The 16,830-nt window shown below is 39.6% G+C and overlaps 1 protein-coding gene across 1 annotated transcript in view; it reads right to left on the bottom strand.

Moving 5' to 3' along the window:
- Positions 1–3,286: 3,286 nt before the first annotated feature.
- Positions 3,287–16,830, bottom strand: part of LOC110101947 — a 20,022-nt gene continuing 6,478 nt past the window's right edge. The window contains exons 2-5 of the mRNA XM_028693356.1: positions 14,808–14,934; positions 14,245–14,724; positions 3,622–4,099; positions 3,287–3,458 (exon numbers count right to left, since the gene is read on the bottom strand). Coding sequence (XP_028549189.1) covers positions 3,302–3,458; positions 3,622–4,099; positions 14,245–14,724; positions 14,808–14,934 — 1,242 coding nt within the window. The 3' untranslated portion in view covers positions 3,287–3,301. The remainder of the gene's footprint in view (positions 3,459–3,621; positions 4,100–14,244; positions 14,725–14,807; positions 14,935–16,830) is intronic.

Here is a 16,830-nt window from a genome sequence, read left to right on the forward strand (position 1 = left end):
ACTAATAACGGCAATGAATTTATAAACAATAAATTTAAAACTCACTATCGTCACACCGGTATAATTCATCAATCAACTTGCCCACACTCACCCTCTCAGAACGGCGTTGCAGAACTCAAACATCGACATCATATCGAAACGGCTCGCACCCTTCTACTCCAAGCTTCCCTTCCTCAACAATTCTGGGTAGACACGATTCTCACCACGAATCTTCTAATAAATTGCCTACCCTCCTCACCAAACAACCACTACAAATCACCCTACGAAATTCTCTACGGTAAACAACCCAATTACAATCACTTCAGAGTCTTCGGATGCCTATGCTATCCATGGCGCAAACCGTACACAGCTAATAAACTTTCACCTCTCTCTCATCTGTGCGTCTTCATAGGTTACGCCACATCCCAAAAAGGCTACTGTTGTCTAGATCCCTTAACCAACAAAATTCACACATCATATCACATAATCTTTAATGAAAACATTTTTTCCTACGCCAACCAGGCACCCCAATCCTTATCGACCCAGTCCCCACAAAACTCTACACTACCGCTCCTTCTCATCCCTACAACCAGCATACAACAATCCTTAAACAATCACTCCACTCTAGCACCTCATATACTCAACACGACCCCGAATGCTCATAACTCACAAGATATCACTCCCACACCTCCTCACGGATCAGACACCCAATCCCCTTCAACATCACAAATCAATCCTCACGGATCAGACACCCAATCCCCTTCAACATCACAAATCAATCTATCCAAATCACACACCACATAGCTCACGGCTCCAACTCCATTGTAGCCCATACAGGGACACCCCATGACCACTCGGCTCAAAAGTGGTCACTCTAAACCCAAGAAAATATTTGATCTCGCTCACATAATACAAACCACCGAACCTACCACTTACGCTCAAGCAGTTAAATCTGAACACTGGCGCACCGCTATGTCTCAAGAATTTCAGGCACATCATGCTCAAGGCACTTGGGAGCTGGTTCCTCCCATTCCCTCTCAAAATGTCCTTGGCTCCAAATGGACTTTCCGCATCAAATATAACTCCGACGGATCCATAGCTCGCCACAAAGCTCGTCTTGTAGCCAAAGGCTACAATCAAGAACACGGCATCGACTACATTGAAACCTTCAGCCCCGTCGCTAAAATGCCAACTATACGCATTCTCATTCTCTTGGCTCTCCACCACAACTGGACCATACACCAGCTCGACGTCTCAAAAGCTTTCCTCCACGGGACATTATCTGACACGGTCTACATGCATCAACCACCCGGATTCCAAGATTCTCTTCATCCCAAACATGTTTGTCGGTTAAAGAAAACTCTCTACGGGTTGAAACAATCGCCTCGTGAGTGGTAGCAACCCTATCAAATCACTTGCCAAGCTATGGGTTCAAAATAAGCGCAGCCGACCACTCTCTCCTCACATACAAATCCGGGAACACTCGCATCTATATCCTCATTTACGTTGACAACATACTCCTCACAGGTAACTCCCGAACAGAAATCAATAAACCGCTTTCTAACCTACACGACAACTTTCAGATGAGAAACCTTGGTTCTCTATCACAATTCTTAGGCATTCAAGCACACCATACCGACTCCGGCATCCTACTACATCAGCAAACATACGCAAGAAAAATCATTGAGCGCGCGGGCATATCTCAATCCAAATCGGTCTCCACCCCCATAACCTGCAAAACAACAACAACAAGCAAATCCAACGAACCTTACGACAACCCTCATCTGTACCGACAAATCATCCGATCACTTCAGTATCTCACCCTAACAAGACCCGACATACAACTCACAGTCCAACAACTCTGCCAACATATGCAAACACCGCTCCACATCCACCAAGAAGCACTCAAATGGCTTCTTCGATATATTCATGGAACCACGCACACAGGTATTCCTCTAAACCGAGCTAACCTCACATTACGCGGTTACGTAGATGTAGATTGGGCAAGCAATCAACATGACTGAAAATCCATCTCCGGCTTCTGCAACTTTCTCGGCCACTCCTCAATCTCGTGGCAAGTCAAGAAACAAAATACCATCGCTCGGTCCTCCACCGAAGCCGAGTACCGAGCTCTAGCCGCCGAAGCATCCGAAATACTCTGGCTCCGACAACTTCTAGAAGACCTCCATACACCGCAAGATGCACCAACAACCGTATACTGCGACAACACATCGGCTATTGCCCTCGCCAACAACCTAGTATTCCACACTCGCACAAAGCACATTGAGGTCGATTGTCACTTCATTAGAGACTGCATAAAGAAAAATCACATATCTGTTCATCACATATGTACTACGAATCACCTTGCCGATATCTTCACAAAAGCTCTACCCCCACAAAGATTTAAGTATATCTCCAGCAAACTCACAGCCACTACACAGCCATAAGTTTGAGAGGGGGCTGTTAGCCAACTGTACAGGTGGAAAACACAGATTGGAACCACACCTGTACCATTAGAATAGGCTGTACTTTCTTTATAACCTTTGTGTATTTATATCTCTTGTATCGAGTAGACAATGCAATGAATTAATTCCTTATTCTCCTCTGTCTTCCTCTAGTCTTTCCGAAAGCCTCCACCTGTTGTATCGAAACTCCACCTCTCCGTTTCTACAAAGATACAGCCTTGCTAAGCAAGATGAAATATGCCCATTATCCCTATATCCAGTGATTGAGACATGAATAGTGTCAGGCAAGCACAAGATAATTTGTGATGCCAAACTAATCCATGCGCAGTTTCATAAAAATAAATAAAAAATAAAAAAAAATAATAATAAATTGTTACAGTTCAACCCAAACCGGCCCAGGTGGGGCCGAGTCAAACTGATAGGGGGCGGGCTAAGCCACCTCCTTTAATTCCCACCGCCTAAGCAAGTGGACCCCCTCCTTGGGCGGCAATTAGAGAGAGAGCGAGGGCAGTTTAAGCATGAATTTGAATTTGTTTTATATTAGGAAGCTTTTATTAGGAGGGAAGGTATTTAAAAGCATGAGAAGCTAGGTTTAGGTTTTATGCTTTGATTTGTTTTTCTTGTAGTTTCTTGGCGCCTTGGGCTCTAGACTGTAAGATCATCCTCTCGAATTGAGGATCACTTGTATCTTACTTTGTGTTTGTTTGACTTTGATTCCTTTATTGCAATCCATTGTTTTGGAGCTGATTTTGTCCAGATTTTTGCATTATTCTCGCTGTTTTCACCAATTAGAGATAGGTATGCTTGCGAACTCAAGTATTTCCCTTAGGTTTACTTGTGAACTCAAGTATTTCCTATCAAAAACCTAATCCATGTGATAAAATGATGAAAATGTTACATGGAGAAAAAAATCTACAGACTATCCATAATACCTCAACTTTTCTCATTTCAGCTTCCGTTTTGGCTTTCTGATGATTTTCCCAGGCTTGAATTTTGATTTCTTCCCGTTTAAACCTGAAAGATATGCCAATAATGAACTCTTAATAGTACACAAAGCATGAAATTACAACTCATAACTGTAATAGGGGTGATATGATTGACAGTGAGCAACTACCAAGGCCGCCAAAGAATAAAAACAAGTCTCAAAAGGGCAAGCCTAGTTCTTCAATAAATTTACCTAGCTATGTATTTGGCCTTTTCTGCCTCTTCCCAAGCTACTGCACGAGTATCAATCATGCTTTTTGGTGGCTGGTCTGTCTTCAAGGAAACAGATGAATTAGTTGCTTCATCTTCTTTACTTGCCCAAGCTGCAATGTTCATCTTGCCCAACTGTGTGCCGAGAACCATGATCTCTTTTCTAGTTTTGAGCCTCAGCTGCTTTTCAGTAATTTCTTTATCACCGTTGGAATCAACTGAATCAATTGGAATGCTGGAAGATGCAGTTCTTTTTGGTGTGGATGCTCTTGAATAAGTTGGGCTTCTTGATGGCGTTGTTGCTCTAACAGGAGTTCCAGTTTGAGATGGCTCTTGGCTAGCAATTGGGGTCATTTCAGTTCCCATATCCCTCATGGAGATAGCTTTTACTATGGTTGGTGGCATGATGTAACTAGTGTCATTGTGAGTAGAAGCTGAAGTATCATGTTGGCTAAGACTAACTGCATGTTAAATGAACTGTAAACTTTATGCATATCATATATTTAGCACTAAAATTAAATGACATAGCACCGCAATGCTTAAAACCACAACATCACAATGATTTTGGATATATTTATTAAGAAAATATGTTTAATGACATAGCACCGCAATGCTCAAAACCACAACGTCACAATGCTGACCCAAATTATTATAGACCTAAGAGACTCGCGCTATAGCGCCAAGATTCCAACATTGTTGAGTTTCTCATTCCAGAAATCTCAAACAAAGAGTGGAAGGCTGCTATGCTCACAAGCGCAGTGCCATAACACTCCCAAATAAATTTGTCAGGAATGCACGAAAATAAATTTAATCAATCATTTTAAATTTAAAGTTATTACAGAAGAAGTTTCAACATGAATTGTGACTCAGAAGCAGTCATAGATTGATTGGAACCCCTCTTAAGCCACAAGAATAATTTTGGACTCGTGTAGATAAATGCCCATAAGGGGACAAAAGTTGGGATTATAAAAGCCTCTCTCTAATTAAGCACACCTTTTAATGAAACATGAATCTCAAAGGTCTTTAAAAGATAGAATTAATATTTGAATTAATTTGATTAAATTTATGTTTATATTTCCGATTATTAATTACATAAACATAAAAACACATTTCAAAAGGTCAAGCAATGTCCACGTTTGGTCGAATTAGTCTAATCCAACCACAAATGAGTCTAAATTGACTAATTAAATCCAAGTTATCCTAAACTATAAAAATTGAAAAGCAAACTTGCCTTTTACATGTAATAATACAGTAGACTGTAAGTAGAGAATGTATTAACCATTAGTAAAAAAGAGCTAAGCTATTGTGCTTTACACAGGTAAATGATATATAAAGCTGAGTGTCTTGTATCGTGACTGCAGTGTGATGCTTTGCCCTTTACATGTGTATGGTGGATGCATATTAGTTTGTTATGGATCAATTGTCTTGATTTACTTGAGGTTGTTTTACTAGTGTCTATGGTTGCCTAATGCTTATTATCCCCCCATAAAACTCACGGTGTCAGCTGGACGATGAGTTTGGTTCGAAGATGTTGGAACTGAGAGTTGGATAAATGTTTGGCCAGAATGTATACAGGTTGATCCTGAGAGGCAATTGGTAGTCGATTTCAATGTTTGGTCAGATGAATGTGTTGAGCTTGAACCTGTTCTCGAATGAAGTGGTAGTCGATTTCAATGTGCTTTGTGCTCGCGTGGAATACGAGATATTGGCTAGCACAATGAAAAATCGATTGTCACAGTAGAGTGTAATCGATTTTGTGATTAGAATGTTGAAGTCCCTAAGCAGTCTTTGAAATCCACACAATGTCAGCTTACGCAGCTGCAAGAGCTCTATACTCCACTTCTGTAGAGGAACGTGCGACGGTGGGCTATTTCTTTACTATCCAAGAGATGAGAGTTGGACCAAGAAAGGAGCAGTAACCTGTATAGTGGATCGGCAAGTGTGAATGTCACTAGCCCAGTCAGAATCGGCGTATGAGCAGAGAATGAGAGGACCCTTTGTGATTGGTAGGCGATCGTTCCTTTGAGGTAGCGAAAAAGGTGCTTCAACCATTGTGAGTGTACGGTAGAGGGATTGTGCATGTGTTGGCACAATTGATTAACTATGTGGGCTATGTCAGGACGAGTGAGTGTGAGGTATCGTAGGGAGCCTATGAGGTGGCGATATAGAGTAGGAGAGAATGGAGTAGTAGCTGAATTTGTAGTAGGCAGACAGTTGGATGATGTGGGGTTGATGGTTGGATTGCAGGATAGGTAGCCAGCTTTGTTGAGAATTGAAGTAGTAGGTGGCTTGGGAGAGAAATAGAGATGTGGGTGATGAGTTATTTGAATTCCTAGAAAGGTGGAGGGATTACTGAGGTGTTTCATGGAGAACGTAGAGTGGAGATTGTTGACAATGTGGTGGAGATGAGTTGAAGAGGAGCCGGTTAGGAGGATGTCGCCAACATAGCTTATAAGATAGGTGGACTGGATGATGTAAGTGTGGATTAGAGGTTGGCGAAATGAGTGGGAGCTTGTGTAGTTGTTTGGTAGGGAAAGACGGATTCATCAAATCGGACATGGCGAAAAAAGAAGATTTTGCAGGTGGATTGGTCTAGGCATCTGTTGACAATTAAAAAAAAGAGAAGAGACATAAAAGAAATGATATGATCAAACAAACACATCTATCCAATTCGGGCTCACTGCGTGCTCAAGCGAAGCAACTGTTTGTTCTAAATAAAAGCAACTGCCAGCTTACTCCTTTAAAATAATTGGAGCGTTTCGAGTTCGCTAATCATCTTCCCTTTTCTTCATTGTTATTCTGCTTTGCTTCGCAAGAGACGAAGAGATTGCACAATCGCTCCTTCGGATCCTTCGTTGTTGTTCGGCTTCGGTTTGCATGAGTGCACGCCTCGCTCCTTCGACTCCTCATCGTTATTCAGCTTCATAAGAGGCACAAAGATCGCAAGCCTCGCTTCTTCGGTTCCTCTGTTGCCCTTCAACTTCGCCCCTCCGACCCCTTTGTTGTCGTCCGACTTTGTTCCTTCGCAAGAGGTGCAGGGATTGCTCGAGTTGCCTCTTCCCTTCTTTTATTGCTGACTTTGCTTTGCAGGAGGTGTGGAGCTCGCACGAGTCGCTTCTTCCAAATCTTTGTTGTTGTTCGACTTTGACCCCTTTATTGTTGTTCGACTTCGTTGCTTTACAGAAGGTATAGAGATTATAAGAGTGCTTTTTTCAGTTCATTTGTTACTATTTGACAGTTTCGACTGTGCTCCTCCGACTGGACCCAACTGCCTGAGCAACCTGACTCAAATCCTATCTCCATTCCTCTTTAAAATGTGTATTATAATATATAATATTATATATAAACATATCATGATATATCTATATCATGTTATTATTATTTATATAATATTATATATCTAATATAATAATAAAAGAAAAAAAAAGAAGAAAATGACTTTCAAACAGGTGTTGAAGGCCAGTGCCGTCGACCTTAGATCCGACTAGGAATGCACAATTAGAAGATCCGCGCCGTGATCTTATATCTGGGTGGATGATTTTAAATTCGAAGTCCCTGCTCTATTAATCTTAAATTTGGACGGGATGAAATAAAATTCGAAGCCCCCGCTCTATTAATCTTAAATTTGGACGGGATAAAATAAAATTCGAAGATCCTACACAGTCGATCTTAGATCTTGGTGGGATGGTTTTAATTCGAAAATCCCACGTAGTCGATCTTAAATCCTGGTAGGATGGTTAAAATTCGAAGACCTCACGCACTCGATCCTAGATCCTAATGGGATGGTTTTAATTCGAAGACCCTGTGCCAATGACCTTATGTTCGGGTAGAAAGAAATTTCAGCAAATGTCATCCCGATTTCTCCCCTGGTGCGAGAGGGGACGTTGGGAGGTTACCGAAATTTCTGAGAGAATAACTTTAATATTATGAGAAAATGGTACAAAAAATATAAGAGTGATTAATTTGAGAATGATCATGTTTTGAAATCAAATTTTAATCAATTCATTAATTTTTTTAACTAATTGAAATTTCAAATATAATTTAAAATTAAATTAATTGATTAATTAAATTTAAAATTTAATTTAATCAATTAATTTAAAATTATAATAACTTTTTAAACTGAAATTTTTTGTTAGTTAATTAAAAATAATTAACTATTTAATTTCAAATTTAAATTTGTAATTTAATAAGTTAATAAATCTATTTAAAAATAATTATTATTAATTGAGCGATTAACTAATCAATCACTTAAATATTAATTAATAATTAAGTATATTATATTAGGCATAAAAAAGTGGAGAGAGGCGCTAGTGAATTTTTCTTTTTAAAAAAAGGGCAAAAAAGAAAATATTATTTTTCCACTACTTGATATACACCACTATTCTCCAAACAACAACTCTCAACTCAACAAAACTTCACAAAATCAAAAATCAACTCAATCAACACACACAATACAAATTGAAACTCTCAATACTCTACAGTGGCTCCTACAACTATCTGTGAGCTCCCTGAACTACTGCAAGTATCACGTACTTGCAAACAATCAAATAAGAATTAGTGTAATATAAATAAATTAAATTAATGCTGAAAAATAATAAATCAAACTACTGTAGATAGAACAAAATACTAGAAAGCAAGGAAAACTAAGTATTAAAAAATTAGTAAAATAATAGTGCTAGAAAATGAGTAGAGTAATGGACTACTACGATAAGAAAAGACTACGGGCACAGAATAACTAAAACACTGACGTCAGTGTCAAAACTCTGAAGTATTAAAATCACAAACTCAAACCAACTTAAATAAGTATAGAACAAATCTCTAAATATTGTACAAGCAATTATTATTTATTCAAATAATCAAATTTAAATCCATTAGCGCCTTATTTATAAGAACTTGGTTGGAAGAACCACTATCCGGCAATTTTTAAAGGAAAGTAGTAAATCCAACCTTAAGGGAAAGTTTTAGGTGAAATTGATCTAACCATTAATCCCCAATTAAAACCCCGACCACTTCTGGGTCCTACAACTTTCTCCTAAGGTCAATTTCCCCTAAGGTCAATTCCCAACCTTATGGGAAAGTTTTAGGTGAAAAGAAGTGGCTGGGGTATTAATTGGGGATTAAAGGTTAGGTCAATTTCACCTAAAACTTTTTCCTAAGGTCGAGCTTGCTGCTTTTCTTTGAAAGTTGCTGGGTAGTGAGTCTTACAACCAAGTTCTTATAAACAAGGTTGCCCATAGATTTGAATTTAATTATTTAAATAGACATTTGTTGCTTGAATAATGTTTGGAGATTTATTTTATACTTATTTGAGTTGGTTTGAGTTTGTGATTTTAACACTAGAGGGTTTTGATACAGTCGTTAGTGTTTTAGTTGTTCTGAGCTCGTAGTATTTTCTTACCGCAGTAGTCAACTACTCTACTCATTTTATGGCAGTGTTACTTTACTAGTTTTTAAGTACTTAGCTTTCCTTGATTTCTAATATTTTGTTTTACCTACAGTAACTAGATTTATTATTTTCCAACATTAATTTAATTTATTTATAATGCACTAATTTTTATTTGCTTGTTTGCAAGTACGTGGAACTTGTAGCAATTCATGGAGCTCACAGATAGTTGCAGGAGCTACTATAGAGTATTGAGAGTTTCAATTTGTAATGTGTGTGTTGATTGAGTTGATTTTTGAGTTTGTGAAATTTTTTTAAGTTGAGAGTTGTTGTTTGGAAAGTAGTGGTATATGTCAATTAGTAGAACAATAATATTTTCTTTTCTTACCCATTCTTTAAAAAAAAATTCACAAATGGGTCTCTCCACTTTTTTTTATACTCAATATAATTTAATTAATTAATATTTAATTAATTGATTAATTAATCACTCAATTAAATAATAATTATTTTTAAAATAGATTTATTAACTTATTAAATTAAATTTCAAATTTAAATTTGAAATTAAATGGTTAATTATTTTTAATTAACTAACAGAAATTTCAGTTAAAAATTTTTATTATAATTTTAAATTAATTTATTAGATTAAATTTTAAATTTAATTAATCAATCAAACTGTGTGGGGTCTTCGAATTTTATTTCATCCCGCTCAGATCTAAGATCAATGGCATAGGAGCTTTAAATTTAAAACCATCCGCCCGAATCTAAGATTACGGCGCGGGTCTTCGAATTGTGCATTCCTGGCCAGACCTAAGGTCGACGGCGCAAGTGTTCAAAACCTGTTTGAAAGTCCTTTTCTTCTTTTTTCTTTTATTATTATATTAGATATATAATATTATATAATTAATAATAACATAATATAGATATATCATGATATATTTATATATAATATTATATATTATAATATACATTTTAAAGAGAAAGGGAGAAAGGGTTTGAGTCGGGGCTGCTCCGGCACTTGGGTCTGATCAGAGAAGGAGCACAATCAAATAGTAACAAAGGAATTGAAGAAGCCACTCATGTAATATCTATACCTCATGCAAACAACGAAGCCGAACAACTATAAAGGGGCTAAAGTCGAATAGCAATGAAGATTTGAAAGAAGCAACTCATGCGAGCTCTGCACCTCCTACGAAGCAAAGTCAAACAACAACGAAGAAAGGGAAGAGGCGACTCGAACGATCCCTGCAACTCTTACGAAGGAACAAAGTCGGACAGCAACGAAGGGGTCGGAGGGGCGAAGTCGAACGATAAAAGAGGAACCGAAGAAGCGAGGCTTGCAATCTCTACGCCTCTTGCGAAGCAACGAAGCCGAACAATGACAAGGAGTCTAAGGAGCGGCGCGTGCTCTCCTGTGAACCAAAGCCGAACAGCGACGATGAATTCAAAGGAGCGATTGTGGAATCTTTTTGCCTCTTGCAAAGCAAAGCCGAACAACAACGATGAAAAGGGAAGATGAATAGATGATTAGCGAACCCTAGATGCTCCAATTATTTTAAAGGAGTAAGCGGGTGGTTGCTTTATTTTAAACGAACAGTTGCTTCACTTGAGCACACAGTGGGCCCGAATTAGACATATGTGGTTGTTCGATCCTTTCATTTCTTTTATGTCTCTTCTCTTTTTTTTATAGTCACCAGCATCAATAGCCTTTTTGAGTATATGAATAACTAAGAAAAATGCACATTATGGATATCGGTTGGAGCTTATTGCGAGTAGATGGGGGAAACTAGGGGAAGCAAGCGCAATCAAAGATTCGTAGATGAGTGTATGTGGGGGATGAATTGAAGAGCAGCTGTTAGGGAGATTGTTGTTTAGTGACTGGGGAAGGCATGCGGTTGATGAGGTATACAGTAGTGAGGGCTGCATCAGGCCATAAATGATGTGGTAGTTGGGCTTTGACAAGTAAGGTGTGGGTTGTCTCGATGATATGGCGGTGCTTGTGTTAAACAAGACCATTTTGTTCAGGTGTGTATGGGCAACTCGTCTGATGTAGAATGCCATGTGTTTGGAAGAAGGATTGGAGGGAGTGGTTTATGTATTCCTTGCCACTGTGGGAGCAAATGCATTTTATTTTGGTGGAGAGTTAATTTTCTATCAAATGTATGAAGTTGATTATTCGAGAAGAAACTTCAAATTTAGCATGCTTGGTAATAACCATACATATATTGAGAAGTCATCAATAAACAACAAATAGTAGCTAAATCCTTGAGAGGATAAGGTGGGGGAAGGACCCCATACATCTGAATGCAATAAAGATAAATGAGTACATTGGTGATTAGTAAAGAAAGTTAACACTAGCTTGTGGCTCTTAGAGGTCATACAGAAAAAATAAGAGGATAGTTGAGCCAGAATATGGAGTTCCGGATATTGTCCATATATGGTGGCTGTAATACTAGAGTGAGGGTGGCCGAGACGTCTGTGCTAGCAAAGGGCTGAGGAGATGGAGGTAGTGAACGCCTTGGGAGCAGGCGGTAGATGCATTTAGTAAAGACCATTACGATCATCAAAATGGATAGAAATATTGTTATCTTGAGCGAGTTTGTGAATGGAGAGAAGGTTATAGGAAATTTGAGGAGTATGGAGAATTTGAGAGAGTAGAAGCTTATCAGTGGGAAGTGGAAGCAAACCTTGACTAGTATTTGTGATAGGTGTATTGGTACCATTTCCTATGGTTATCTAGTATAGACCAAAGTAACTATTGGGTTGTTGAAGATTGTCAATATGAGGAGTTAGGTGGGAGGTGGCTCTTGAGTCCAAGATCCATTTAGTGGGAAGTGATGAGGAGGCGACCGAGGCATTGGGTATAACAACAGGTTGCTGAGCAGCTGGTTGGGGCATGTAGTTAGCGTTCATGCGATGCCAACATTTGTATACATAATGGCCTCGTTTGTTCCAGATTTGACATATATAACAGAGGCGTTGGAGGAAGAGGGTCAAGGAGGGGTGTTGTATGAAGAACACCACAACCCCTAGATCTGCGCCCACTATTGTTGTAGAGAGCATAAGAAGAATTCATAGTCAGTTGGGATCTGGTTGATCTGCTGATAGGTTGATCTCTTCACTAATAAGAAATTAGTAGAAGTCATCGAGGCTCACTGGATGAAGTTGTGTTCAGATGGATGTTTTGAAAGATTGGTATTGAGGTGGTAGCCAATTGAGAGTGTAGAGAATAATGTCCTCATGATCAACCGTGGAGCCAATGGCAGGTATATGATCCACTAGGGTCTTAATTTCGGTGAGGTACTAACTCATGAAGGAGTTCTTCATAGAGACATTGTTCATCTCATTTTTGAGTTGTATTACTCTGTATCTATTGGTGTCTTGGAGACGATGTTCAAGGGTTGTCTCAATCTCGCAACAGGTGTTGAAATTGTGGACGTAGGGCAGAACAGAGGCTGCGAGAGTGGAGCAGAGGGCAGCGGCTAGGTTTTGATCTATGAGGAGCCATTCCTCGTAAGCAGGATTTCCTTTGAATGTGGAGTTGGGAGCGGTGATGTTCGGAGGTGGAATGGGGTTTCTGCTGTAGAGGAAGCTGGAGAAGCCATTGGCGGAGAAGAGTTTGAGGATTTGAGATTTTCAAGTTGAATAAGTGTCGTTGGAGAGGAGACTGGGGACGATGACTTTGATGTTAGCTATGACAAACTTGAGGGATGAGGTGATTTGAGGATTGGTAAATGGTTCTACTTGAGAAGTTTCTAATTGCTCCATGTCTATATACCATGAGGTATTACTGCTCTGATACTATGTAAAAATTGAAAAGAAAACTTGCCTTTTACATGTAAGAATACAGTAGACTATAAGTAAAGAATGTATTAACTTGGTAAAATGAGCTAAGTTGTTATGCTTTGCACAAGGCAATGAATATATAAAGCTGAGTGCCTTGTACCGTGAGTGCATGTGATGCATTACCCTTTACATGTGTACAGTGGTTGTGTATTAGTTTGTTATGGACCAATGGTCATTATTTACTTGAGGCTGCTCCACTAGTGTATATGGTTGTCTGATGCTTATTATCCCCCACAAACTCATGGTGTCAGCTGGACGATGAGTTTGGTTCGAAGATGTTGGAACTGAGAGTTGGATAAATGTTTGGTATGCCCTCATTTAACCACATTAATCCTAAGAAATTTGAAACCTCATCTAAGGGTTACACCCTTTATCCATTTTATAATTCCTTTATTAACATTTGTGGACATTTATGCCAATTTTCACCAGCTTGAAATGAGGCAACATTAAACATTTTAAAAATATTTCCCCTCAAAATGTGCAAGAGCCCTCACTTATCCATCACTGTGATTCTGATGTCATTGCCAACTCTTGATGATTAGAGATGATGCCAATAATAACCATCATTAGTCATTACTATCAATTCCCATTCGGGCTCAAGCTATCAAATCAGTCTTGCCCAAAGCGTGGGATACACTATCCAAGATAGCACAAGTTTTAGTAACATGATAGTTGTTGCATTCAACACCCATTTTAAGAAAAGATCAAATTTGGAAATGCCTAAAGCAGCTCTGGCCAAGTCCATTCTAATTCCTAGAGGTGCCGCACAACAACATTCTGTTATTCATTATTGCTAACACTTGAATGTATCAATAAACAATGTGTATCTATTTGTTATTGTTGATGCTAGATTTAATGTCTTCCGATCTTCTTACTATTTTTTTTGTAGATGGTGCCCAATGACATGTTACGGTTTGTTCGAATCACCGCCATAGGTTGTTCCACACGCTATCATCAGCCTTGTGAGTCAAATTTCCCATGGGTGCATGTTGTCAAAGTCTCTATTCAGAGAGGGACAAACTTTAGTACTTAAGTTCTTATTTATTGTGCAAGTTCATCATTCACCCAAGCCGGGATTTTTCAAGTTTTTAGAAAAGAAAAGTTTGGTTTTGATTGTTTGTGTGTGCTTTAAATCCCTAAGTAGAGACAAATGTCGATCTTTCACTCTCCGGTTTCATAGGAATTTTTTCTAGCGCGCCTAAACTGAAATAATTCAAACTGCAATGCCATACAAATTGCATGTTTGCAGCGGTATCCAACTCCAATTCAGAGATACATCAGGAAGTATCTTGTGTAAGAAAATACCAATCTTGTAAAGACAACAAAACAATAAAGAGCTGCTTGCAATGTTTAATTAGGTCAAGCAAATCAATAACTTACTGGTAGAATCCGGAGCATAGTCCTCAAGCATAGGAGCATCCTTCATGTCCAAATCCACCTCAGTGTATGGCTCTGGTAACCAAACCACCCCCCTCTTCCCATCCATTTCCTTCCTTTCCTGATTCAGATCGATCCTCTTCGTTTCAGCCTCGTCCGAAACTTCTAAAATAACCTTGGCCGATGACGCCTGTTGCCTGACACCATGCCCCATGAACCCCATTTTCTTCAGCTGAGCTAGCCCGCGTTGCCTATTTGACATGGGACTCGCAATCCACTTCTGCGCGTCGTCCCACTTCGAAGGCGCTGGCTTTGAGAACGGGGGCATGAGCACGGGTCGATGGTGCTGCGCACGCTCTGCCTTCTGGAACTCGAACCCCGACAACACGGTCTCCGAGTCAGGAAAATCCTCCACAGGCGCTGAAACCCTCGAGTTCAAACTCACAATGCCCACATCCTTGCAGTTCTCCTCTAGGCTCGTACCTACCAAATCCCAATCTCAGCGTCACTAATCAGATACCAAAGCTCACCACTAGCAAAGAAAGCAAAAGGCATTGGACTCTAACCTCGGTTCTCCGCCTCTCCAAGGTCAGATCTTAGAGAAAACCGTGCCTCGAGCTCCTCCTCACCTTTTCTCCTCTTTTCCACTCCAAGAAGCATAGCCCTGAGCTTCCCTGGTGAAAACCCGCCGCCCTGCACACGAAATAGTACGCACTCATTAGAATCCAATAAAAAAAGCATAAGATGACGAAATTTGCAGGGAAACCAAGTCAGCAAGCAGGAATCTCTCATATCAGTTTTTAGGAAGGCGACACAGCATTGGGAAGAGAGAAAGTTAAGCTCAGTCTCCAGTGATGAATGGAAACAAGACGATTGCTGGATTTTTACCGTAGATGCGGGTATTTCAATCCGCTCGTAATCCATTCGGTGATTCGGAGAAGGGTTTCGTCCAAAGTAAGCAAGCAATGCCCGAAGTTCGTCGGAGATGGATGACGAAGGTGGCCCGCCGCTTCTTACTGGCGCAATGGCGACAATAGCAGCATTATTTGACGTAATTAAATGGATACCAAGTTCTCGCTTATTACAATGAGGCCATTGTCGATACATCTTCTCGCTAACTTGCAGCCGTTAAATTTAAATCTGACGTCGTTAACTTCTTTGGCTGGAAATGGGATGAAGTGAAAATATGAGATTTGCTTACGTCAAATAATTCTGACGTCGTTAACTATACAACCTAAGCAAGCTTTTACGATTCGTTAGGAGATAAGTAAGTACTCGTGTAATTAATTAAATAAATTTACACTGCAGGCGTCACTTTAATTAGTCATTAAAGTATATGATAATAAATGGATAAGAAATGAGATTTGTACATGCATTGTGTATATGAATTTATCTTAAATGACCTAAGACATCATCAACTTTGCACGCCTGCTAGGATTTCGTGGTTTCGTGGTTGGGGGTTTTGTGCCTTCGTCGTCTCCCCGCCTTCGGGGAGGGGAATCTTGCTCCGGCGATCGTCTTTCTTCAGGAAAGTTTTTTATTTCCTACTGTTTTCTTCTTTCTGGGGCTTTTTTGTGTGCTTTTTCGTTGGTTTTGCCGGGCTTTTCGGTATGGCTTCTTCTAAACTTAAGGACCCTGGTTTTTTGGGTGGGTTTACTCACTCTCGTTCGTTTAGAGAGGCTCTGGATGGCTCCAAACCGATTTTTCCTGATCTTAGGCGTTCGACTCACTGTGGATTACCTTCTTTGTGGGTTTCGGATCTTGAGATTTCTGAGCTTGCTATCCCTTTCCAGTTTTCTTTAGTAGGTTTTTTTCCTTCTAAGAGGCCTTCTTTGGAAGCTATAAGAAATTTTTTTTTCAACCTAAAGTTGAAGGGTGAGGTTTCTGTGACTGTTTTAGATCAAACCCATATTCTGATTAAGTTAGCAAACGATCTTGATTATTGCAGGGTGTTTTGTCACCGGTCTTACATTGTGTTCAACTGTTATATGAAGCTAACTAAGTGGTCTCCGACTCTGGATATTGGGGTGGAATCTCCGATTATTCCGATTTGTTTTTCTTTTCCGCGCCTTCGTCCCCATTTCTTTGCACCCCGAATTCTGCTTGGTTTAGCTGAAATCTTTGGTAAACCTTTAAAAATTGATGAGGCGACTTCGGTGGGTTCTCGGCCCTCTAATGCTCATGTGTTAGTTGAGCTTGATATCACGAAATCATATCCTAAACAAGTTTGGCTTGGTTCTGATTCTTTGGGATATGTTCAGGATGTCATTCTTGATGAATTTCCTAATTTTTGTTCTGTGTGCAAATGTATCGGGCATGCTAATGGGTCGTGCAGAACGGTTTTGGATGTTCCTACTCCTGCTGGGGGGGAAATGGTTTCTGATGCTCCGGTTTTAGCTGAGTCGGTTGGGGTGGAATTAAATGTTGGTGGTAATAATGGTGGTGTTCTGTCTGAACCTGTGATTATTGAGCTTAACGCTTCGTCTTTGCTTAGGGAGGGTGCGGAGGTTGATCGCGTGGACGTTATTGATGGACTGAATACTGTTGTTATGCCTTTAAATTTAGATACTGCTAAGTTGGTTGATTCCG

The sequence above is a fragment of the Dendrobium catenatum genome, unplaced genomic scaffold (genome assembly GCF_001605985.2).
Source record: "Dendrobium catenatum unplaced genomic scaffold, ASM160598v2 fragScaff_scaffold_264, whole genome shotgun sequence".
NCBI lineage: Eukaryota > Viridiplantae > Streptophyta > Magnoliopsida > Asparagales > Orchidaceae > Dendrobium > Dendrobium catenatum.